Here is a 25,945-nt window from a genome sequence, read left to right as displayed (position 1 = left end):
TCTAAAGGATACTCACCTTCAGCGGGAAACTCATTCAACAGTCACAGCCTCTGCCTCTAGCCCCAACTAGGGTCTAACAATTAAGTGCTCATGGTTACTAGGAGAACTTGGCCCCAGGACCAAGGGCACCATGTTAACTCAAGTGAAACTGGGGGAACCACTTCAGGTAGATGTCTGAGAGGTGCTAAGTCAGGAGTGTTATATTCATAAACAAAGTACATTTCATCTCTACCAACTTGTGCAGGTGGAATCACAGTGCTTCATTTTTCCATTTCTCCTCCCACAACGTACAGCTCAGAGCCAACTCTAACTGGTCAGTGGAAGCGCCACAGTCAGATCAGCATGCAGGCAGTAAAACAAGGAAAGAAAGAGTCCAGTGCCCACACACACCGCATATTATAATAGGATGTTTCCCAAGTTCATTTCTAGCCACAAAAGCTATTTATTTATGTGGTAGTTTTTTTTCGTTTTTCTTACAAAGATGTAGCTTTGTAAAAGCGTAATAGAGTTGTAGTAACATTTCAGAGAGTGCTATTTATCTTAGAGTTAACTCTACATGATCTACATTATGACTATTATAACCTATTAATACAACACTAGTCATGATGCAAGACAGCTCGATTGACAACCATTCCTCAGTCAGCTGGGGGTCTGGCCACATTCCCGCAGCTGCTTGGCATCATATAGATTCATATGATATATCATTCATTCATATTCATATCAGATTCACTTCATATTGTAATGCCTCTGGGTCCCCACGTCTGGCCCTGAGCACAGCACCTGAACAGCAAGAGAGCGAGCCTCCTGATCCTGCATTCATCCTCCACTCCCCTAAAGGCCATAGGTGATGGCCAAGGTGGGCCTTGCTAACCCCTAAGAAAACTCAGAGATCTATCACTATTGCCAACCGAGATGATTCTACTCTGCGTGTTCTGTTTGTGCACGGACAGGCCCTGCAGCCTGTGGGGCGGGGCTAGGTAAGATTGGTCATAGTGTCCATCTATCCCTCCTCACTTAGCTGGTCCTGTGCCTGACAGTGCCACTACTGTCCAACCCTGAAGAAGTGATGTGGAGAAGTAATGAATGGACCCTGACTAGTAGGCAGTAAGTTTCTTAGCAGGGTTTAGACATAGGAAAGATGAGTTCATTTTTGGCCAACACTAGCACCTGTGGGATCTTAGTTCCTGAACCAGGAATTGAACCCTTGCCCCTTGCATTGGAAGCGCAGAGTCTTAACCACTGGACCACCAGTGTAAGCAGAGGAGGGATGAATTTAAGTAAAAGTCATTATAAATGAACAGAGTACAAAGTTCTAAGGAAAAGGCCATTCTCTGGATAACTCTGTCTAGGATAGATCATGACGAGGTAATGCATTCTGTGTGTGTTGGGTGTGCTTAGTCACTCAGTAGTGTCTGACTCTTTGCAGCCCCATGGACTGCAGCCCGCCAGGCTCCTCTGTCCATGGCAATACTCCAGGCAAGAATACTGGAGTGGGCTGCTATGTCCTCCTCCAGGGGATCTTCCCAACCCAGAGATTGAACCTTAGGTCTCCTGCACTGCAGGCTGATTCTTTACCAGCTGAGCCACCAGGGAAGCCCAATGCTTTCTGAGTGTACTATAAAATAGTATATGTAAAAGTGTAAAACATCTGTTAGAATCAATGCAGCCCAAAGATATGAATCTGAAGAAGTTTTTTGCTAATACTTGATAGTGAGTATATGAACCAAAGGGATTTGACTGTGTAAAATGTAAAATAGTCTATATGAGTAGCCACTGCTTTAGACTTTTTGATATAGTAACGTACAGGGTTCTCTCTTCAGAGTCAGGACAATCCCAGTCTCCATCTCAATCGAGTTTCCTATAGAAGCTTAAATGTTAGGTTGTAACAGCACAAGTGATGCTACCTGTAACCCAGAGATTGCTGTGGGATATGGCGAGAGTGCTGTTGAGCCCAGGTTCCTTCCAAGCAGGGGAGTCATGGGGGTGCTACTGGTCGTGTGGGTGGCTCGCCAGTAGGCCTCAAGGTACTCGCCCAGGTGTTCACATGCATCCTCCAGCTGATTCTCATCTAGTATGACGTCAAACATTTCCTGCAGATAAAAAGAAAATCCATTTTATTTATACTTCAAATGTTAGGCCATGAAACCTGAAATTCTACTTCATGCAGATAATATTGTTTCTAATGTCCAACAGCAAATATCAAATTTAAGGGGATATATCGGCAGTTCCGAAAGTTAAAGTCAAGTGCAGAACAGCACAGTTGACCATGTACAAATTTGGACAATGACATAAAAATGGGAATGCTCATTAGATATCTGGATCTTTCATTATTTAGGGGGAAAAAAAAGATGAGGTACATAAAGAAGAGTTCTAAGTAGAATATAGTGAAACACATATGTGTTTACATCTGTATCCACATATTCCTATAGATACTTACTGAATATTTACTTACTTCAGAATATGAGAGAAGCAAGTTAATGGCACTGAAAGAGGAGTTCTAAAAATGTTTCAGTAACAAATGTATCACAGGAATAAACATTTCATCTCGCAAATTAACTATGTTGGAGGAAATAACATTTACTTGGGTAATTTTATTTTTTAACATTTATTTACGTTTTGGCTGCACTGGGTCCTAGTTGTGGCCTGCGGGATCTTTTTTTGGGTGCACAAACTCTAGTCGTGGTGCATGGGCTCAGCAGTTGACACATGCTCCCTTGGTTGCTCCGTGGCATGTGGGATCTTAGTTGCCCAACTAGGGATCGAACTCACATCCCCTGCACTGCAAGGCAGATTCTTAAGTACTAGTCTACCAGGGAAGTCCCTACTTGGGAATTTTTAGGATGATTGTGAAATGATGTAATCTCTCTCATGATAAAACAACACAACAAGTAAAGGATTAATAATAGAAAACCACAGCATAGTCTTTCTGCTACAAGAGGATCATTGTGTGAAATAGTTAAACAGGAATACGAGCAAGGAATAACTGATTGCAGTGGTGGTGGTTAGGGAGTCCGGGAGGCGTCACACAAGACGTGGCTGGTGTCCATGTTTCTGTCACTAAGGACTTGGTCCAACACCTGTTCTATAATCTGGAAGTTGTTCTTCTGCCCCATAGGAGTAGAGTGGCCCCTCTGTCACTGCAGTGTGGTTGGGAACTCAGAGAGAATATAACTGGGACACTGATCCTCTGAAGGGTCAGCCTCATAAAGATAAAAGCCATTACACAGGTAAGTGAGAGTACACCCTTGACTTTCTGCAGCTGAATCCATACCTTGCCTGCTGCACCACTTCCACTGCCCCGACTTGCTTTTACAAGCTCGTTTTAGCCAAAGATGGAGCTTCCAGGACTGGATTAAATCAGGGTTACTGCCACCCGCACTTGATGTGCAGGTGGATTGTCGGTTTACAGCCACTGGATGGCTCTGGGTTGGTGGGGGGTCAGCTGACTCACTCTCATCAATGTGGGGGCTCCCTGAAGCAGAAGTCACCATGGAAACAATCTCTCTCCCAACATTTACTCTTTGAATGTTTTCATCACATCAATCTTTACTGAACATTTTGACCCTAATTTGCAAGGCAGTGAGAAGTATTTAGCAACTAGGAAAGAATAAGGTGACTTCAGTCTAAGCCAACTGGTGTTTGAGAAGACAGCCAGCTGAAAGTCATGTAGAAACCTTTCCCCCATAAATATGCTTATTAGTGGATTTCAGATGGGTTTTTGCATATTTTATTCATTCATAAAATATTTACTTGATACCTATTCTGTGCTAGGCATTGTGAGTATACTGTGGCAAAGAAAACAGACTTCACCCCTATGCTAAAGAAGCATTCACTCTGGGTAAGAGACAGGTATTAAAATCCACAATAGTCTATGCCACACTGGGACTTTAATTCAGAACAACAGAGACTGAGCCACTGAATGTTCAGAACTGCAGCTTAAAGTTATGGATATAGAAGGAGGCGCAGAGAGATATGTGAAAGTCAAATTTATGAGGGAGGGGAAATTATGAGTAAGTCAAAGAATTCCATCTGTAGAGAGAAGAGAATAAAACAAAGAGGAGCAAAAGACACAATGGAAGAGACCATGCAGTCCATGAGAGAATGAGAAAACAGCCAGGTCCACAGTGTCGGTCAACATACATCCTTGTAATAAATCCTCTTCCCACTATTGCAAATCAAGAGGGTATCTGTCTCTTGAAATCAAAAGCTCCCTCCCCTCATTAACCTAAACCATCAACGCTTACAAACGTAGACTCTGAGAAATATCCTTAATGCTCTGATATACACATTGCATTCTCTGATGGCCTTGCAATGCTAACTTGAATGGAACAAGATCAGCCCCATCCCAGAGGGCGTGCACACACTTAGACGAGACAGGAAGAAGAAAGAGGAAACTGGCCAGCACAAAGGACCACTCTGTCAGCCACTCAGGCTAAAATTGGCCACAAATTCCAGACTGTATTTCATCTGGAGTCTGCTGTTTATATAGTGTTATTTATGTTAACTGTATAATTCAATTACATAAATCTCATTCTATAATATGGGATCTCAACAACGTGTAGTCTCATGTACACACTGCTATATTTAAAACAAATAACCACCAACGACCTACTATATAGCACAGGGAACCGTGCTCAATGTTATGTGGCGGTCTAGATGGGAGGGAAGTTTGGGGGAGAATGGATACATATATACATATGGCCAAGTCACTTTTCTGTCTGTCTGAAATTATCACAACATTGTTAATTGGTTATATTCCAATATAAAATAAAAAGCTTTAAAAATACAAAAAAAAAAAAAAGAATAAAAAATTTACAAAGCAAAACAAAAACAAACAAAAAAAACCCCAAAAAACCAAAGGGTAGTCTCAATAACTCCTGCCTGGAAAATCCCATGGACAGAGGAGTCTGGTAGGCTGCAGTCCATGGGGTCGCTAAGAGTTGGACATGACTGAGCGTCTTCACTTTCACTTTTCACTTTCATGCACTGGAGAAGGAAATGGCAACCCACTCCAGTGTGCTTGCCTGGAGAATCCCAGGGATGGGGGAGCCTGGTGGGCTGCCGTCTCTGGGGTCGCACAGAGTTGGACACAACTGAAGCGACTTAGCAGCAACAGCAGCAGCAGCAGTCTCAACAAGTCATTTTCTTGTTTTCATCAAGTCTCGAGTTAATGATCCATCCAGAGACACTTGGACTAGGGGTTCTAATTATCACAGCCAGGACTGCAAAGCCCAGAGAGGGCAAAATGTGGTAAGGAGCACCCATTGCAAAGCATTATTTGAATGAGATTTCTTTTTTTTTTTTTAATTAATTTATTTATTTTTTAACTTTACAATATTGTATTGGTTTTGCCATATATCAACATGAATCTGCCACAGGTATACACGTGTTCCCCATCCTGAATCCTCTTCCCTCCTCCCTCCCCGTATCATCCCTCTGGGTCATCCCAGTGCACCAGCCCCAAGCATCCAGTATCGTGCATCGAACCTGGACTGGCAACTCGTTTCATATATGATATTATACATGTTTCAATCTTCCTGGCTATTCCACACGTTATTAATACATTGTCATGGCTGCAGACAGAATTAAACATACACTTAATTACAAGTAGTTTAATAAAGTGCTTTCCTTTGCCAATGGATAGAATTTGTATGCATCAGCACATGGCTGTTTGCTCAAGTCTCACTCATTTCTAGGAAATTAAGCTTTTGCACTGCTAAAAAGACAGCTATACGATGGAAGATGATTTGAAATTGCTTTTAGGCTTTCAAAAGCACAGAGCAAAGCAAATTTCAGCTTTTGAATGAATACTGACATATGCAGCTTATTTCCAACTAAGAGGAATCTCACAGCCTGGGTATCTATGACAATTTTTCCTTTCAACTGTTTAGGAAATAACACAGCTGATTAGACCAGAGTGTTACAAAATGAGGATAAGGCAGTAAAAAATTTTTTTAATTATACAAAGAGAAATTCAAAGAAAAGCAGACGAATGAATTATGCAAACCAGCTCTGGCAACGTTTCATAAGTTTAAAGGTTCAAGTGCAGTTAGCTCTTCACTGTGTAATATGTGAGGCCTCCGGCATGGGATATGGGTGCAGAGAGCTATCTAATCAGAAGAGGGTGTGGGTAATGGGACAGTCACAGGCAGTGAGGGGTTACCCACTCGGTGACACCATGCCCTTGAGACTGCTGGAGATAGGGGTAACGCTGAGCTGTTTTCAAAGTACCAACACGGCACGCGCCTCTGACATTCTGTGATGAGATATTTTCTTCAGCTGAGCTGGGCAGAAATAATGTGGCTGCCAAAGTAAATAAGGAGTGAACAGAAGAGTCAAAACAAATCACCAGAAAACCAGGCAGAGGAGGTCCCTTTTCTGGATAACCTCTTTCAGAAAAACAAAAAAACTGAAGCCTGACAAATAACGAGTGAAAAACATGCCTCTAGCTTATCCAGTGGTCCAGAAATCAAAAATGGCAGGAAATAAAGGGAGAAAGATTGAAGCTGAATATAATAGGAATGAAGAAAGTCTGCAATAGCTTTTTTAAAAAAATTTAAGTATGTAAAGGTCTGTCTAGTTCTTCATTCACGGAGTATCACATACTTGCCCAAGGAAGGTATCTGAATTAGAGCAACCTGAATTAGAGCAAGCCGTCCTGGTTTGCCTGGGACTGAGTACTTCCCAGAAGTACTTTGAGTGTGCAGATCTGCAAATCTGCAAAACTGGGGAGAATTGGAAGGTAGGTCATGCTGGTCTTCAGAAAAGATGGAGTACTTTTCAGTTACTACACTGACGATTGGAACAGGTTCCATTTCTTTCTTTTATAATACATTCTCCTGGGTGGGAGGCTATAGAGAGGGAATGGGCAAGTCTTTATGACTGTGAAATACATACTTTCTAGCAAAGAGGGAGAATCTCATTAAAACAAAAATAATTTCTAACATGTTTTATGGAGAAGGCAATAGCACCCCACTCCAGTACTCTTGCCTGGAAAATCCCGGAGGAGCCTGGTAGGCTGCAGTCCATGGGGTCGCTAAGAGTCGGACACGACTCCGCGACTTCACTTTCACTTTTCCCTTTCATGCATTGGAGAAGGAAATGGCAACCCACTCCAGTGTTCTTGCCTGGAGAATCCCAGGGACGGGGGAGCCTGGAGGGCTTCCGTCTATGGGATCGCACAGAGTCGGACACGACTGAAGTGATTTAGCAGCAGCAGTAGCTGCAACATGTTTTATCTAGGAGTTGTTATTAAATGTTTTAAAATAAAAAGTTTATAAAACTTAGAAATGAATGCTTCAGTTGAATCCTAACTTTTTTTTAAATTGGTACAGTACTAAGTAGCCAGGGGATTAAATATATATAAACTCTCCCATGGTATATGCACTGCTTTCACTGATTTGTTGTGCAGAGATAGAACCTCACATGGGGCATCTTTCCTAGTTCTAAGTGGAAAAAAGAAATAATAGGGGTGAGCATAGTTTTGCCTTTTTATTACTGGAACATAGAGATCTTTAATTTGCCACCATGTAAAAAAATGATTGGCGAGCACTATTTAGTGAAATGAAATGGCTGAATGGCAAATAGGCAATGCTAATTGAGAGTCCCTTGGACTGCAAGGAGATTCAACCAGTCCATTCTGAAGGAGATCAGCCCTGGGATTTCTTTGGAGGGAATGATGCTAAAGCTGAAACTCCAGTATTTTGGCCACCTCATGCGAAGAGTTGACTCACTGGAAAAAACTCTGACGCTGGGAGGGATTGGGGGCAGGAGGAGAAGGGGACGACAGAGGATGAGATGGCTGGATGGCATCACTGACTCGATGGATGTGAGTCTGAGTGAACTCCGGGAGTTGGTGATGGACAGGGAGGCCTGGCGTGCTGAGATTCATGGGATCACAAAGAGTCGGACACAACTGAGCGACTGAACTGAACTGAACTGAACTGACTGAATTATAAAATAACTAGCCAATGTTTCTTTCATGTCAGAATTGCATTCTTTATATTATTAAATCTTTGAATTCCTGAGTACTCAACTCACTGGTCAACTAGTGATAGGAAACTCTAAGTTAAAGGGATTTTGAAAGATTTAGGAGTACTTTGGGGGATAAAGGAAAGCCTACGAATATCATGTGGCTCTAGCAGTTAATTTCAGGCACAGTTTCCACTTTAATGAGCCAAAAGGGAAAGACAATCATAATTCCTACCACTGAACTGTGGGGAAAGCATGAAGGCGAAGAACATGGTGACTATGATACCTTCTAGTTCCTCTCTTCTAATGATCTACGACTTTCATTCTGAACCCAAGCACATTTTCCTCACCACACCCATCCATACATTTCATTCTTTTTTTTTTTTAAATAGATGATTCTGCTTTTTATTTATTTATGTATTGGCTGTGCTGCCCAGCTTCAGTTCAGTTCAGTTCAGCCACTCAGTCGTGTCGACTCTTTGTGACCCCATGGACTGCAGCACGTCAGGCCTCCCTATTGATCTCCAACTCCTGGAACTTGCTCAAACTCATGTCCATTGAGTCCGTGATGCCATCCAACCATCTCATCCTCTGTCGTCCCCTTCTCCTCCCACCTTCAATCCTTCTCAACATCAGGGTCTTTTCAAATGAGTCACTTCTTTGTATCAAGTGGCCAAATTATTGGAGTATCAGCTTCAGCATCAGTCTTTCCAATGAATATTCAGGACTGATTTCCTTTAGGATTGACTGGTTTGATCTCCTTGCAGTCCAAGGGACTCTCAAGAGTCTTCTCCAACACCACAGTTCAAAAGCATCAATTCTTTGGCACTCAGCTTTCTTTATAGTCCAACTCTCACATCCATACATGACTGCTGGAAAAACTGTAGCTTTGACTAGATGGACCTTTGTTGGCAAAGTAATGTCTCTGCTTTTTAATATGCTGTCTAGGTTGGTCATAACTTTTCTTTTAAGGAGAAAGGGTCTTTTAATTTCATGGCTGCAGTCACTGTCTGCAGTGATTCTGGAGCCCAAGAAAATAAATTCTCTCACTGTTTCCATTGTTTCCCCATCTATTTGCCTTGAAGTGATGGGACCAGATGCCATGATGTTAGTTTTTTGAATGCTGAGTTTTAAGCCAACTTTTTCACTCTCCTCTTTCACTTTCATCAAGAGGCTCTTCAGTTCTTCTTCGCTTCTGCCATAAGGGTGGTGTCATCTGCGTATCTGAGGTTATTGATACAGGATCCTAGTTCCCTGACAAGGGATTAGATTCAAGGGAAAACTCTAACTCCTAACAACTGTACTGCCAAGGAACTCCATCCTGTCCACTTTTTTCTTTTTCAAATTTATTTATTTTTATTAGAGGATGATTGCTTTACAATATTGGGTTGGTGTCTGAAATATATCAACATGAATCAATCATAGGTATACAATATACAGCCCTTCCCTCTTGAGACTCCCTCCCACCCCCCACCCCCCACCCTGTCCATTCTTAATCTTCAAAGGTTTTAACAACATTTATCAGTGCTACTGTCTGCAGAAGAGGCACCTGGTGTTTTTGTTGAGTCCATATTAACCCAATACTTTAAATCATAGTACTGAAGGGAAACCATTCAATATCACACCTTCTAAAACTAACACCCAAAACTAACACCTTTTCATTATAGGGGACTGGAATGCAAAAGTAGGAAGTCAAGAGACACCTGGAGTAACAGGCAAATTTGGCCTTGGAGTACAGAATGAAGCAGGGCAAAGACTAATAGAGTTTTGCCAAGAGAACGCACTGGTCATAGCAAACACCCTCTTCCAACAACACAAGAGAAGACTCTACACGTGGACATCACCAGATGGTCAACACCGAAATCAGGTTGGTTATATTTTTTGCAGCCAAAGATGGAGAAGCTCTATACAGTCAGCAAAAACAAGACTGGGAGCGGATGTGGCTCAGATCATGAACTCCTTATTGCCAAATTCAGACTTAAATTGAAGAGAGTAGGGAAAACCACTAGACCATTCAGGTATGACCTAAATCAAATCCCTTATGACTATACACTGGAAGTGAGAAATAGATTTAAGGGACTAGATCTGATAGAGTGCCTGATGAAGTATGGATGGACACTGTACAGGAAACAGGAATCAAGACCATCCCCAAGAAAAAGAAATGCAAAAAAAGCAAAATGGCTGTCTGCGGAGGCCTTACAAATAGCTGTGAAAAAAAGGGAAGCAAAAAGCAAAGGAGAAAAGGAAAGATATAGCCATTTGAATGCAGAGTCCCAAAGAATAGCAAGGAGAGATAAGAAAGCCTTCCTCAGTGATCAATGCAAAGAAATAGAGGAAAACAATAGAATCGGAAAGACTAGAGATCTCTTCAAGAAAATTAGAGATACTAAGGGAACATTTCAGGCAAAGATGGGCACAATAAAGGACAGAAATGTAGGGACCTAACAGAGGCAGAAGATATTAAGAAGAGGTGGCAAGAATACACAGAAGAACTGTACAAAAAAGATCTTCATGACCCAGATAATCACGATGGTGCGATCACTCACCTAGAGCCAGACATCCTGGAATGTGAAGTCAAGTGGGCCTTAGAAAGCATCACTACAAACGAAGGTAGTGGAGGTGATGGAATTCAAATTGAGCTATTTCAAATCCTGAAAGATGATGCTGTGAAAGTGCTGCACTCAATATGCCAGCAAATTTGGAAAACTTAGCAGTGGCCACAGGACTGGAAAAGGTCAGTTTTCATTCCAATCCCAAAGAAAGGCAATGCCAAAGAATGCTCAAACTACTGCACAATTGCACTCATCTCACACGCTAGTAAAGTAATGCTTAAAATTTTCCAAGCCAGGCTTCAGCAATATGTGAACCGTGAACTTCCAGATGTTCAACCTGGTTTTAGAAAAGGCAGAGGAACCAGAGATCAAATTGCCAACATCCAATGGATCATGGAAAAATCAAGAAAACATCTATTTCTACTTTCTTGACTATGCCAAAGCCTTTGACTGTGTGGATCACAATAAACTGTGGGAAATTCTGAAAGAGATGGGAATACCAGACCACCTGACCTGCCTCTTGAGAAAACTGTATGCAGGTCAGGAAGAAACAGTGAGAACTGGACATGAAACAACAGACTGGTTCCAAATAGGAAAAGGAGTACGTCAAAGCTGTATATTGTCACCCTGCTTATTTAACTTATATGCAGAGTACATCATGAGAAATGCTGGGCTGGAGGAAGCACAAGCTGGAATCAAGATTGCCGGGAAAAATACCAATAACCTCAGATATGCAGATGACACCACCCTTATGGCAGAAAGTGAAGAGGAACTAAAGAGCCTCTTGATGAAAGTGAAAGAGGAAAGTGAAAAAGTTGGCTTAATGCTCAACATTCAGAAAACTAAGACCATGGCATCCAGTCCCATCACTTCATGGCAGATAGATTGGAAACATGGAAACAGTGTCAGACTTTATTTTTCAGGGCTCTAAAATCACTAGTCACTGGTGACTGCAGCCATGAAATTAAAAGACACTTATTCCTTGGAAGGAAAGTTATGACCAATCTAGACAGCACATTAAAAAGCAGAGACATTACTTTGCCAACAAAGGTCTGTCTAGTCAAGGCTATGGTTTTTACAGTGGTCAGGTATGGATGTGAGAGTTGGACTGTAAAGAAAGCTGAGCACCAAAGTATTGATGCTTTTGAACTATGGTGTTGGAGAAGACTCTTGAGAGTCCCTTGGACTGCAAGGAGATCCAGCCAGTTCATCCTAAAGGAGATCAGTCCTGGGTGTTCATTGGAAGGACTGATGCCGAAGCTGAAACTCCAAACTTTGGCCACCTGATGTGAAGAGCTGACTCATTTGAAAAGACCCTGATGCTGGGAAAGACTGAGGGCAGGAGGAGAGGGGATGACAGAGGATGAGATGGTTGGATGGCATCACCGACTCGCTGGACATGGGTTTGGTGAACTCTGGGAGTTGGTGATCGACAGGGAGGCCTGGCGTGCTGCGGTTCATGCAGTCGGAAAGAGTCGGACACGACTGAGCGACTAAACTGAACTGAACTGAAGGGAGTGAAATGTCCCTAACTTGGTATATCTAAGTGGGGTGACTGAAATTCCTGCAACAAGAGTAGTCCCCTTGGGACTGAGAGAAACTAGATCCTGTGTGGCCTTGTTTCATGGAAGAAAAATCTGAAATTGATTAGTCACTTTTTCAAACGTCATGATGTGAATTACTTTCTGTACTTGTACAGAATCCAGAGGTTCTGTACTAGTCAATGCACCTTCAGGGCTGGCACTTCAGGTAGGAGAATCCATGTGATTCTAAGTAATTTAAATAAAATTACTCGAATAGGGTGGTGTGATAGCAATACTACTGTCATAGGATCCTGGGTACTAACATTCACTTCAGAGGTCCTGTGTTTAATAGAGTAAATCTGAGTCCATTCAGCAATGGAAAATAAAGGGTGAGAGACGAGAACGACCATGGGTACTGTAATGTTGGAGGTTTGCAAGTCTCTGTGGAGGAGACGTGATTCCCTCTTGCAGAGAGAGTGATGATTGTCATTTTACACATACAGAAAAATTACAGAGCTCAAAGAGCCAGGGTCAGCTTTTGGTAACACAAGCCAGCTTGTAGCTAAATAGGATTAAAGGATTACATTTCATTTATATATTCAATTGTCTGCCTATCTGCTTTCCTCACCATGCATTATGTAACTGAATACCATAGTACTGAGGCAACTTGAACTTTGTACTTCTTAAATGTACTATTTCAACTTCTCTGAAAAGGAAAAGGGTATCTGGTGCAAGAAAAAGGGTATCTGGTGCAAGCAAAATGAAATCCAGTACTATAGTGTATAACCCAAATGGAAATTCAGGCTGGTCATATAAAAACACACATATGAAACAGGCTTGTGGGTCCTCATCTCTCAAGACCCTTTTCTGTCTGCATCGCATGTTTTCTTCTGTGAATCTAGAGGAAGCAATGAAGGAAAGTCCTCCTTCTTCCAGAGTAGAAGTATTCAGTAGCCCATCCTTCCAGCTCATCTTTCTGTTTGTGGCAGATCGAAAATGGCCACAAGTTCTTTAACACTCTCTGCATGGAGATGTAGGGTTTATGTCCTATCTCCTTGAATCTGAGCAGCCTCTAGATTCCTTTGACTAGCAGAACACTGTGGAAGTGATGCTGGGCCAGTAAATCCAATATCTAAGTTTAAGGGGTTGGAATACTTGCTCTTGGAGCCCTGGGAGCTGCCACATAAGACGCTCATATTCTTGATGGAAAGGGACTAGGTCAGTCACCAGCTGTGTACCACCAAGTGGTAGTCATTTGAAGTCACTAAATTTGGGGGAAGTTCACTGCACAGAAATAGACAACCAGAACCTTGTTCTAGAACAAGGGTGGCAACTTTGATGGGCTGGCTACCTTGGGCCTGCCTCCTACTTCTATAAACAAAGTTTGATTGGAACACTCACATTCAATTACACTATGTGTGGCTACTTTCCTGCCCCCAAGGCAGAGTTGAGTAGTTTTGTAAAGACCACATGGTCCACAAAGCCTAAAATATTTACTCCTTGGCACTTTACTCGAAATGTTTGCTGATCCCATTCTTAGAAGAAGCCTCACTCATGAAACCCATGATTCTCTCTGCAGGAATATATATATATATATATATATATATATCTCATTATATATATATATATCATTATATAATCATTATCTAATGCTGGAATCAAGATTGCCGGGAGAAATATCAATAACCTCAGATATGCAGATGACACCACCCTTATGGCAGAAAGTGAAGAGGAACTCAAAAGCCTCTTGATGAAGGTGAAAGAGGAGAGTGAAAAAGTTGGCTTAAAACTCAATATTCAGAAAACGAAGATCATGGCATCTGGTCCCACCACTTCATGGGAAATAGATGGGGAAACAGTGGAAACAGTGTCAGACTTTATTTTTGGGGGCTCCAAAATCACTGCAGATGGTGACTGCAGCCATGAAATTAAAAGACCTTTACTCCTTGGAAGAAAAGTTATGACCAACCTAGATAGCATATTGAAAAGCAGAGACATTACTTTGCCAACAAAGATCCATCTAGTCAAGGCTATGGTTTTTCCAGTGTTCATGTATGGATCTGAGAGTTGGACTGTGAAGAAAGCTGAGCGCCAAAGAATTGATGCTTTTGAACTGTGGTGTTGGAGAAGACTCTTGAGAGTCCCTTGGACTGCAAGGAGATCCAACCAGTCCATCATAAAGGAAATCAGCCCTGGGATTTCTTTGGAAGGAATGATGCTAAAGCTGAAACTCCAGTAATTTGGCCACCTCATGTGAATAGTTGACTCATTGGAAAAGACCCTGATGCTGGGAGGGGTTGGAGGCAGGAGAAGAAGGGGACAACAGACGATGAGATGGCTGGATGGCACCACTGACTCGATGGACGTGAGTCTGGGTGAACTCCAGGAGTTGGTGATGGATAGGGAGGCTTGGCGTGCTGCAGTTCATGGGGTCGCAAAGAGTCGGACATGACTGAGCCACTGAACTGAACTGAACTGATATCATATATAGTAACCTATCTGTTGCCATTCAGTCTCTAAAGTCTGTCGGATGAGAAGACAGAGATCTTATGCTGACTTGGCAAAGATATACGACCTCTGGAAAGTCAGTTCATCTCTCTTGGTTTCAGTTCTCTCATTTGGTAAATGATCAGTCTTTCCCTAGAATTGTTCCATGAAACACTATATCGACAGGATGCTCTGTGGAAAAATGGTTCTATAGCCAAAATTTAGGAGAAGCAATGTACACTATCCTAATGGAGCTATAAAATATCTATTAGCATATTAAAGCTTTTGCAGTAAAGAGAACAGTCTATGTTTGTTTACATAAATGTTGTCTCAAACATTTTTAGTACCAAAATGCTTTCTACCTATTGAACTGCATACTGGGAAAAACACACGCCAGGAAATACTACACCAGGTGCTTTTCAAGGTCCCTTTTTTCTTCAATAGTCCCTGAGTTCATTTTTCTAGGTACAGAGAGTTAATCTTTTCAGTACATTTTTAGACTTCCCTTTCTAAGGACTGCTGCCTGTAATTTCTTAGCCATGCGAGACTCAGCTAGTGCAATTTGCTGACTTTCAGATTGGAGATGCAGTGGCCAATTAAGGAAGTTGCAAATTCTCCTAGAGGAACTAAAATGACGCAGTGATCAGCCATCTTTGGATGACAATGATAATTACGGTCTTGAGTGAAGTAGGGGAAATGCAGATACATTTTGAGATTACTATTAGTTTTTATAATCTGAAGATTTTCTCAAAAATTCCAAAATGAGTATACAGTTCCTTCTTAGTATTACCAATGCTATTCAAACAATACCAAATGAACATGTTTAACAATGTGAATACGGAGTGTATACAGAATATTAAATACAAAGTAACCTTGCTTATCCAGACTACTTGTTTAAGATTCCAGGTTATCAAACCAGTTATACAAAACAACAAAGTGTTTATCCTGCTGACATAACAACAGGGCAAAGCTGCCTTCCCAGTGCATCAGGATGTTGGAGATTCCTGACATGAGGACACAGCGTAAGGCCGCTCACAGTACCATCTGCATTGAAGTCCACTATCTTCTCTTGGTTCCAGTTATTTCAGATGTAATATGTTGTACTCACACACAACTACTCAACTACCAACCCTCTCAGCAGCTAAAATATATCAATATTAATAAGACAAGTTATTTTTCTCTAGTAATTATTAGAGATAAATGTTAATAAACACATTCTGTAAAAGGATCAAATTCATAAGGAACAAGTTTAGTTCATCTGAAATGCATCTCAAGAAATCACATACTGAGACTTCTTATAACATCATTAACCAAAACTTGTATAGATATTCCTCTAAACCAGTGTTAGTCAACAGGCAGTGATGGCTTTCCCTATGTATGAAGATATTTTCAGTTGCCACAACTCAGTAGTTGTTACTGGCCAGGGATGATGCTAAACATCCTACAATGCACAGGACAGGTCCCTATAACAAAAAATTGACCAACACACAATGTGGAGCAACCCTGATCTAAATTGTTCTTTTTTTCAAACTTTAAACTTTTTATTTTGTATTGGGGTATAGCCAATTAATAATATTGTGATTGTTGTTGTTCAGTTGCTCAGTTGTGTCCAGTCCTTTGCGACCCATGGACTGCAGCATGCCAGGCTTCCCTGTCCTTCACCATCTCTCAAAGCTTGCTCAAACTCATGTCCATTGAGTTGGTGATGCCATCCAACCATCTCATCCTCTGTCATTTCTTTCTCCTCCTGCCTTCAATCTTTCCCAGCATCAAGGTCTTTTCCAATGAGTCGGCTCTTCCCATCAGGTGGCCAAAGTATTGGAGCTTCAGCATCAGTCCTTCCGATGAATATTTAGGATTGATTTCCTTTAGGATTTACTGGTTTGATCTCCTTGAGTCCAAGGGACTCTCAAGAGTCTTTTCCGAGACTCTTGTTATGATAGTTTCAGGTAAACAGCAAAGGGACTTAGTCATACATATACATGTATCTGGAGAAGGTAATGGCAAGCCACTCCAGTACTCTTGCCTAGAAAATCCCATGGATGGAGGAGCCTGGTAGGCTGCAGTCCATGGGGTCGCTACTAGTCGGATGCGACTGAGCGACTTCACTTTCACTTTTCACTTTCACGCAATGGAGAAGGAAATGGCAACCCACTCCAGTGTTCTTGCCTGGATAATCCAAGGGACGGCAGAGCCTGGTGGGCTGCCATCTATGGGGTCGCACAGAGTCGGACATGACTGAAGCGACTTAGCAGCAGCAGCAGCATACATGTATCCATTCTTCCTCAAAACCCCTTTCCATCCACGCTGGCACATAACATTGAGTAGAGTTCCATGTGCTATACAATAGGTCCCTGTTGTTTATCCATTTTGAAGCAGTGTGTACACTTGCAGATGACACCACGCTTATGGCAGACAGTGAAGAGGAACTAAAAAGCCTCTTGATGAAAGTGAAAGAGGAGAGTGGGAAAAGTTGGCTTAAAGCCCAACATTCAGAAAACTAAGATCATGGCATCTGGTCCCATTAGTTCATGACAAATAGATGGGGAAACAGTGGCTGACTTTATTTTTCTGGCCTCCAAAATCACTTCAGATAGTGACTGTAGCCATGAAATTAGAAGACCCTTACTCCTTGGAAGGAAAGTTATGACCAACCTAGATAGCATATTAAAAAGCAGAGACATTACTTTGCCAACAAAGGGCCATCTAGTCAAGGCTTTGGTTTTTCCAGTGGTCATGTATGGATCTGAGAGTTGGACTGTGAAGAAAGATGAGCGCCGAAGAATTGATGCTTTTGAACTGTTGTGTTGGAGACGACTCTTGAGAGTCCCTTGGACTGCAAGGAGAGCCAACCAGTCCATTCTGAAGGAGATCAGCCCTGGGATTTCTTTGGAAGGAATGATGCTAAAGCTGAAACTCCAGTACTTTGGCCACCTCATGCGAAGAGTTGACTCATTGGAAAAGACTCTGATGCTCGAAGGGATTGGGGGCAGGAGGAGAAGGGGACGACAGAGGATGAGATGGCTGGATGGAATCACCGACTCAATGGCCATGAGTTTGAGTGAACTCCGGGAGTTGGTGATGGACAGGGAGGTCTGGCATGCTGCAATTCATGGGGTTGCAAAGAGTCGGACATGAATGAGCAACTGAATTGAACTGAACTGAACTGAGTGTGTATATGAACTGCTCTTTTAATCTAAAAAAGATCTATGAAGTAATATCTGTAAGGATATTCATGACCTCACAGATTGTTTGCCAACTGCTGACTCAACCAACTGGAATCTTATTAGACTACATGCTTCTTGAAGGCAGGAATGTGTCTTTGTCTCCTTAGCATCTAGCAAGGTAACAGGTCTAATGCTTAAATGATGGCATTTAGTTCTCACCAAGAGGGTTGATTTTAGGTGATGAGAAATGAAATATTTCCTACTATATCAGTAAAAAGGATGTCACAGTCATCAGCAATTGCAGCCCTCCAATGTGAGCTGGTGAGCCTTAAAGGCACTTTAGGAAGGAAAAGAATACCAGTCATAGACTGCAGCCACTCCCTACAGTGAGCCCCAGGGGAGCTCAAGATGTAAAAAAACACAGCGTACGGGCCCCAGTTAGCTGAGATGCATATGAAAGGAATGATTTCAGTGAGCCCAGACTCTTGCACCTTCCCATTCATATAAAACTGCTAAATTCCTTAACTTGAGATATCTGGTTTTTTTTTTTTTCATTAAAAATAATCTTTTGACGTTAAGACTACCTACCCTTTGTTGCAAAACTTCTATTTAACCTGGTTCCTCTCTCACCTCCTCAGAGCAGTTCTCTCAGGGTTACTTGAGATGCTGTCTCTTGGGCTTATAGTCCTAAAAATTCCCATGGAATAAAACATAACCCTCAACTTTTAGGTTGTGAATATTTTTTAAGTCGACAGCGAGCTACACAGAACTGAGATGAATAAATCTTCGAATTTGTCGGATTTAACCATACAGAGGCATGGATACCATGTCCTCACAGGTGCACACATGTGGTTCTGTGAAACATCTTAACGATGTTTTGAAACAACAGGCATGTTACTTGACTTGACATATCTTCTGTTTAATTTTATACTCTTCTCTTCCCTGGGCTCTACAACCCTCATGATCTCTGTAACATGTCTATGCTGATCACATCCAAACTCTAGGTAGAATGAGAGTGTCAAAGTAGGGAAGGGATGTCAGAGGCCACAGCCTTTGGTCTTCACCACAGGAGATTCCTTCCACAACACCTGACATCAGGTCCCAGGTCCCACTCCACTCCCACCCCTACCTCCAACTGAATGCAATTAGAGACAGGCTCTCTACTTAGACAGCCATTATGGAATGCCTTCCTCCTTTTGGGTAAGTCTGATTGCTGTGCCAAATGAAATCAGATAGGCCCAACTGCTCTCAAGTCCACCCAGATCTGCTCCTCAAACTCTACAGATCTTAGCCACACGTCTGGGACCTCCTGGAAGCAGTGCCGCTCTCACAGGGTGAACTCAGACATGGTCCATGAGATCTGAGATGTTTAATTGGCATCTTTGCTTTTGTACATTTCCCTCTTCATTTTCCACCATTCAAGCAAGTGGCAGGGTCTGTGCTTCCTTGTCTGCTGAGAGAAGGGGTGTTTGTTACAGGAAATTGCCTGCTCTCCATTTCCCCTTCTGGATTCTGTGTCCTTAAAACCTAAACTGGTTGGAAACATTTTGTGCTAACTGCCTCTGGAAACAAATGAAGGTGGGGATACTTTTAGATACAACAAAAGCAAAGAGGAAGTTCCTTTAATAGCAATGGGGGGGTGGGCGGGGCAGAGGAAGATACTGACAGAGAAGGGCGCTCTCTTGCCAATGCCCCAGAGAGGAGGGGCTATGTGTCTCCCTGCCTTGCCAAAGACCCCTTGCTCCCAATAAGGTCTGATGCAACACAACATCCATTCTTTTTCAAGATATTTATTTGGCTACACCGGTCTTAGTTGCGAAATGCAGGATCTTTAGTTGAGGCATACAAACTTTCAGTTAAGGCATGTGGGGTCTAGCTCCCTGACAAGGGGTTGAACCTGGGCCACTGGCATCGCAAGCTCAGAAGCTTAGCCACTGGACCACCATGTAAGTCCCACAGCACCCATTCTTAAGGACCATGTGGATTTGGTCAATGAATTGGTTCTCTGAATTGGAGCTCCTCCCCTCACTCTCTCAACTTTCTTGCCACCCCCACCCTTACCATTTGGGGGTCCTTGTTCTGCTCTTGGTTAGGGTAAAGGCAGCTGCAAGCATGGCTAAGCATCCTGCCTGCCCAAGTGGGCTAGGGGTCAAAGCGGAAAATGTGCTGTTTCTCACACAGTGAACTTGGGGGCCAGAAATCCATCCACACGACACAGCTATGTGTCCTAGTGGAGCGGTACAGTGGACAGAGCTTTGGAGTCAGACATATCCAGGGTTGAGTCTTGGGGCTCACTTATTTTTTTATTTATACTGGAGCACAACTAATTGTTACTTCCAATAAATTTCTTAATGGGGACTTAGCTTTCTCCTGGAGAAACTAAGAATAGTGTTATTTACTCTGGTGTCACAGAGGTGTATGCCCCCATTGCCCTGGAGTGAGGACCTGCTGTGATGAGAGCAGTCAGCAGATAGCCTTGCGTTGCTGTGCCTTCAGGATCCACCAGGTATTCAAGCAAGGCCATGCTCTCCCTGGGCTGCTCCTAGACACTGCCTGAGTATGGAGACTAGAGCCAGAACATTTCTGCCCAAAATGAGGGTCCTCTGCTGCTACTGCTGCTAAGTCACTTCAGTCGTGTCCGACTCTGTGCAACCCCATAGACGGCAGCCCACCAGGCTCCCCCGTCCCTGGGATTCTCCAGGCAAGAACACTGGAGTGGGTTGCCATTTCCTTCTCCAATGCATGAAAGGGAAAAGTGAAAGTGAAGTCGCTCAGTCGTGTCTGACTCTTCGTGACCCCATGGACTGCAGCCTACCAGGCTCCTCCGCCCATGGGATTTTCCAGGCAAGAGTACTGGAGTGGGGTGCCATTGCCTTCTCCGGAGGATCCTCTAGTACTCTAGGAATCCCCAGCTCCTAGGGGGAGACTTTATCAAGGCTCCATCACAGTCTGAAGGTCTTCCTCCCCACTTTTTCCTTCCTTCTTTCCTTTCACTGAGTCAGAATTGCATCAGATCTGGAGGCTCTCCTTCCAGTTCTGCTTCCGTTCCCCTCCACCCTTTTTTTTTTTTCTCATAGGCATTTGTTGTTGTTGTTCAGTTGCTCTGTCATGTCCGAATCTTTGCAACTGCATGGACTGCAGCACACCAGGCTGCCCTGTCCTTCACTATCTCTCTGAGTTTGTTCAAACTCATGTCCATTGAGTTGGTGAGCCTATCTCATCCTCTGTCGCTCCCTTCTCCTCCTGCTTTCAATCTTTCCCAGCATCAGGGTCTTGTTCAGAGAGTTGGCTCTTCACATCAGGTGGCCAAAGTATTGGAGTTTCAGCTTCAGCATCAGTCCCAATGAATGTTCAGGACTGACTTCCTTTAGGATTGACTGGCTTGATCTCCTTGCAGTCCAAGGGACTCTCAAGAGCCTTCTCCAGAACCACAATTCAAAAGCATCAATTCTTTGGCGCTCAGCCTTCTTTATGGTCCAACTCTCACATCTGTACCTGACTACTGGAAAAACCATAGCTTTGACTATATGGACCTTTGTGGTTGATAGTGAAAGTGATGTCTCTGCTTTTTAATACACTGTCTAGGTTCATCATAGCTTTCCTTCCAAAGAGCATCTTTTAATTTTCTGGCTACAGTCACTGTCTATTTCTGCTTTATTGACTATGCCAAAGCCTTTGACTGTGTGGATCACAATAAACTGTGGAAAATTCTGAAAGAGATGGGAGTACCAGACCACCTGACCTGCCTCTTGAGAAATCTGTATGCAGGTCAGGAAGCAACAGTGAGAACTGGACATGGAATAACAGACTGGTTCCAAATAGGAAAAGGAGTACGTCAAAGCTGTATATTGTCACCCTGCTTATTTAACTTATATGCAGAGTACATCATGAGAAACACTGGGCTGGAGGAAGCACAAGCTGGAATCAAGATTGCCAGGAGAAATATCAAGAACCTCAGATATGCAGATGACACCACCCTTATGGCAGAAAGTGAAGAGGAACTAAAGAGCCTCTTGATGAAAGTGAAAGAGGAGAGTGAAAAAGTCAGCTTAAAACTAAACATTCAGAAAATGAAGATCATGGCATCCAGTCCCATCACTTCATGGCAAATAGATGGGGAAACAGTGGAAATGGTGTCAGACTTTATTTTTTGGGGCCCCCAAATCACTGCAGATGGTGATTGCAGCCATGAAATTAAAAGACGCTTACTCCTTGGAAGGAAAGTTATGACCAACCTAGATAGCATATCAAAAAGCAGAGACATTGTTTTGTCAACAAAGGTCCGTCTAGTAAAGGCTATGATTTTTCCAGTGGTCATGTATGGATGTGAGAGTTGGACTATAAAGAAAGCTGAGTGCCAAAGAATTGATGCTTTTGAACTGTGGTGTTGGAGAAGACTCTTGAGAGTCCCTTGGACTGCAAGGAGATCCAACCAGTCCATCCTAAAGGAGATCAGTCCTGAATATTCATTGGAAGGACCAATGCTAAAGCTGAAACTCCAATACTTTGGTCACCTGATGTGAAGAGCTGACTCATTTGAAAAGACCCTGATGTTGGGAAAGACTGAGGGCAGGAGGAGAAGGGGACGACAGAGGATGAGATGGTTGGATGGCATCACCGACTCGATAGTCATGGGTTTGGCTGGACTTCGGGAGTTGGTGATGGACTGGGAGGCCTGGTGTGCTGTGGTTCATGGGGTTGCAAAGAGTCGGGTATGACTGAGCAATTGAACTAAACTGAACTGAACTGTCTGCAGTGGCTTTATAGCCCAAGAAGATAAAATCTGCCACTGTTTCCATTTTTTTCTCTTCTATTTGCCATGAAGTGATGGGACCAGATGCCATGATCTTAGTTTTTTGAATGTTGACGTTTAAGCCAGGTTCTTCACTCTCATAGGCACTTTCCCTAATAAATCTGTACTTTGAATTCACTTAAGTGTCTGCTTCTCAGAAAACCCAACTGATATAACTACCCCTAGAAAACTGTTCTAAAAATTTAAAACAATAGCATAGTTCCTGTCTTTTGGTAGCTGCTCAGTTCAAGGTTAGCTTCCTCCAAGTGGGATGCATTACAGGGTCAGGGACTGAGTAACACACTTCTATATCTACTCAGTACTTTAAGCATGGATTCCATGTGTAAGTGAACTTCAGTAGTCAGCAATGTGAAGTTAGATTTCTTAATATAGCATTCCAGACTGACCTATCAAAATTATCTGCAGGCAGGTAACCATGTTTGGGTGTGTGAACAGGTGGCTTGGATTGTGAGGGAAGGAAATTGGCTTGGGTGCCAGGAAGACCTAAATCTAATCTTAATTTGCTATGTACCTTAGGGAAATCACTTAACCTCTCTGTCTTCAGTTGACTCAACTATATAATGGGGATAGTACTGCTTAATTGACTAATTGTGAGGGTTAGAGATAATCTAGGTAAGGCATCTAGCACAGAGTCTGGCACATTAGACACTTGTCTAATGTGTTGCCTGTATATCCTGATTCTTACCCTGTAGTCTTAGTGCCTCTACATCATTTCATTCATTCAATATTTATTGCGGGTCTACTATGATAGGAACTTGAGACATAACAGTGAAACTGACAGGCACAGATCCTCACAGTCTGACAGGTCGGCACATCATAGTACAAAGTACATCCAGTAATTATAACAGAAACATCTAGATGCTGCTTATTATGTGCTAGGTACTGTTCTAAGAGCTTTACTATACATTCACTCATTGAGCCTTTATATCAATCCAACCATATATCTGCTCAAGATGAGATAACTAGGGATGTGATAGATTTGGGTAGATTTGAACCCAGGCAGTCAGCTTCAGAGTCTTTATTTTTAACAGCTACATTGTTGCTTCTCTAAACATCTGAATTAGATTTTTATGGCTCCACAGAGCACAAATGATCCTTATACAAGTATATAACAAAACCTAGTAAATTAAATTAGTAGACAGTTATTTCCTTAGAGAAACAGTTATTTCCTTTACAGAAATAGTAAATCAGCCTAGCAGGTGTAGACACTTGTGACCCACATGACACAGTTACCATCCCCCAACCTCCCACTTCCTCACTATTTGCTCAGCTTTGAACTCAGCAGCTGTTCTCTGGCAGTGGCCTTAGAAGAAAAATTGTTATAATACAGTTTTTCACTTTACTTAGCCTTGACCTTTTCATCTGCAGTAACCACAGGGCTCTTCTGGTTCTAATAAATTCTCAATTTTCGGTGTCATAATCTTTTATGCCTATCAGAACTTTCTGGCAGACAAGTTAAAGTCAAATCAGTGTGTTTTATTGGTTGTTTTCTTTTCATAAAAGCATCCACATGACTGCATTAAGTAGTTTGCTGAGTGTCTGCAAGGCAATCAAGGTGGCAGTAAGGACATTGGACCCTGGACACTAAGTTCATTTCTTATTACGTGGCAGACAATAACCAAGCTTTGGATGCCTGGGTAGCCAAAGTGACAGCAGCAGTTTGTTCCAAGAAATCCTTTAGGTTTATGACAACATACCATTATCATGACCATTCTAGAATAAAAATGACAATGCTAATATGATAAAAACCCACCAGCCTCTTCTAACTAGTCAAGAATGATTAAGACCAAAAAAAAAAAAATGATTGTACTTACAGGGGGACACTGTGCAAGTTTATCAGCTGCTACCAGTTGAACATTTAAGTGTTTACTTTGAGACTTTCCTCTCGATTTAATCAACCGCTGTAAAACCTGATAGAAGAAGACATGAATCTGAGATACTATCAGTGAGTTGAAAGAGAACCAAATAAATCAAGATTTTTTTTTTCAGAGTCTGTTTAACTCTGAGTATTTAATAGGGAGGAAACACAAAATGACAAGTTTGGTATACATATAAACTCTCTAGCGACATCATTCAGTTACACTGGCTTTCAGTTACAGTGGATTTGATATGTCCATCCTATTCTTGCTGCATATGAGGTCTTGGTGGGTTCTTAAGTCCCCTTCCTAGATTTTATCCAGAGATTTCAAAAAGAGCCCTGCAAAAGTGGAGGCACTGATCTGTACCAGATCATTTATGTCCAAATTCAGTTGAGTAGCATTTTGGTTCACTATCTTGATGTCTGATCAATATCAGAGTCACTTATATATTTGACTCTTTATGTCATTGATAATTATTAAGGCATTCCAGTCTAATCTGACATTAACAGGACAATTTCATCTTCAAAATCTAGGCAAAACATTTGCACTGGTATATTGCTACATATAAACCAGTGATATACCTATGTCTTTTGGGGCACTGCTGTGTCCCAAATGGCATTTTTCTATATACTCCTCTTTCCCTTAATTATTTTTTAGCTGAAATAGGATGCTTCCTTGCAAATAGTACTAATCTATGAGGCTCTATGATACCACAGCACACATATCCACGAGGGGACCGGTTCCTGCACTTATGGACTCACTGGCGATTGGGGCCAGAGGGTTGAACTCTATTCCGCTGCAGTGAAGGGTGCTTGACTCCCCTTCAGTTCTGGGTCAGCGACTCTAAGTGGTCAAAGCCATTTCACTCCATTCTAATGATTGCCCAAAGGTCCTGGCTTGGTCAGAACTCCAAGCCCGCTCTGCACAGAACCAGTGCCTGGAGAGATGGAAGGCTGAGGAGGTCAGGAGGGTTGGGAAGGGCACATGCTTCCCCTGGGAGAGGAGACTACTGGTCCGGTTTGAAGTCGAATATGCATTTAAGCAAGAAAATGAACTCTTGGAGCCACTGGAAAGAAACTGATTGTTAAGGTAGTACCTCCCAAGGGTATCTATTTCATATTCACTTTTTAGAACATCATCACGTTTTTAAAATTAAAAAACATCCAAGTCAAAAGGGACCAATTTAAAAATAAATAAATAAATGGATATATAAAAGTTTGTAAGGGAAAAAAGGGACCGATTTGAGGCTGTCTCACTTTTATTTTTGTCTCCCCCATTGGCATAAAGATACATGGCAGATACTCCATTGTGCTTCATCATAGAATAATTATATTCCTTGAAGGATTCTCCAGGCCAGAATACTGGAGTGGCTAGCCTTTCCCTTCTCCAGGGGATCTTCCCAACCCAGGGATCAAATCCAGGTCTCCTGCATTGCAGGCAGATTCTTTACCAGCTGAGCCACTGGGGAAGCCCAAGGACACTGGAGTGGGTAGCCTATCCCTTCTCTAGCAGATCTTCCCGACAACCAAACCGGGGTCTCCTGCATTGCAGGCGGATTCTTTACCAACTGAGC

At 42.4% G+C, this 25,945-nt stretch overlaps 1 protein-coding gene across 1 annotated transcript in view; it reads right to left on the bottom strand.

The window, feature by feature from the left end:
- The window catches only part of CACNB4 (calcium voltage-gated channel auxiliary subunit beta 4), a 99,347-nt gene that overhangs the window by 4,507 nt on the left and 68,895 nt on the right, over nucleotides 1-25,945 (bottom strand). The window contains exons 11-12 of the mRNA XM_055574437.1: nucleotides 24,328-24,423; nucleotides 1,905-2,090 (exon numbers count right to left, since the gene is read on the bottom strand). Coding sequence (XP_055430412.1) covers nucleotides 1,905-2,090; nucleotides 24,328-24,423 — 282 coding nt within the window. The remainder of the gene's footprint in view (nucleotides 1-1,904; nucleotides 2,091-24,327; nucleotides 24,424-25,945) is intronic.

Source organism: Bubalus kerabau, chromosome 3, assembly GCF_029407905.1.
Source record: "Bubalus kerabau isolate K-KA32 ecotype Philippines breed swamp buffalo chromosome 3, PCC_UOA_SB_1v2, whole genome shotgun sequence".
Taxonomy (NCBI): Eukaryota; Metazoa; Chordata; class Mammalia; order Artiodactyla; family Bovidae; genus Bubalus; species Bubalus kerabau.
This window is presented reverse-complemented; position numbering and strand designations above follow the sequence as displayed.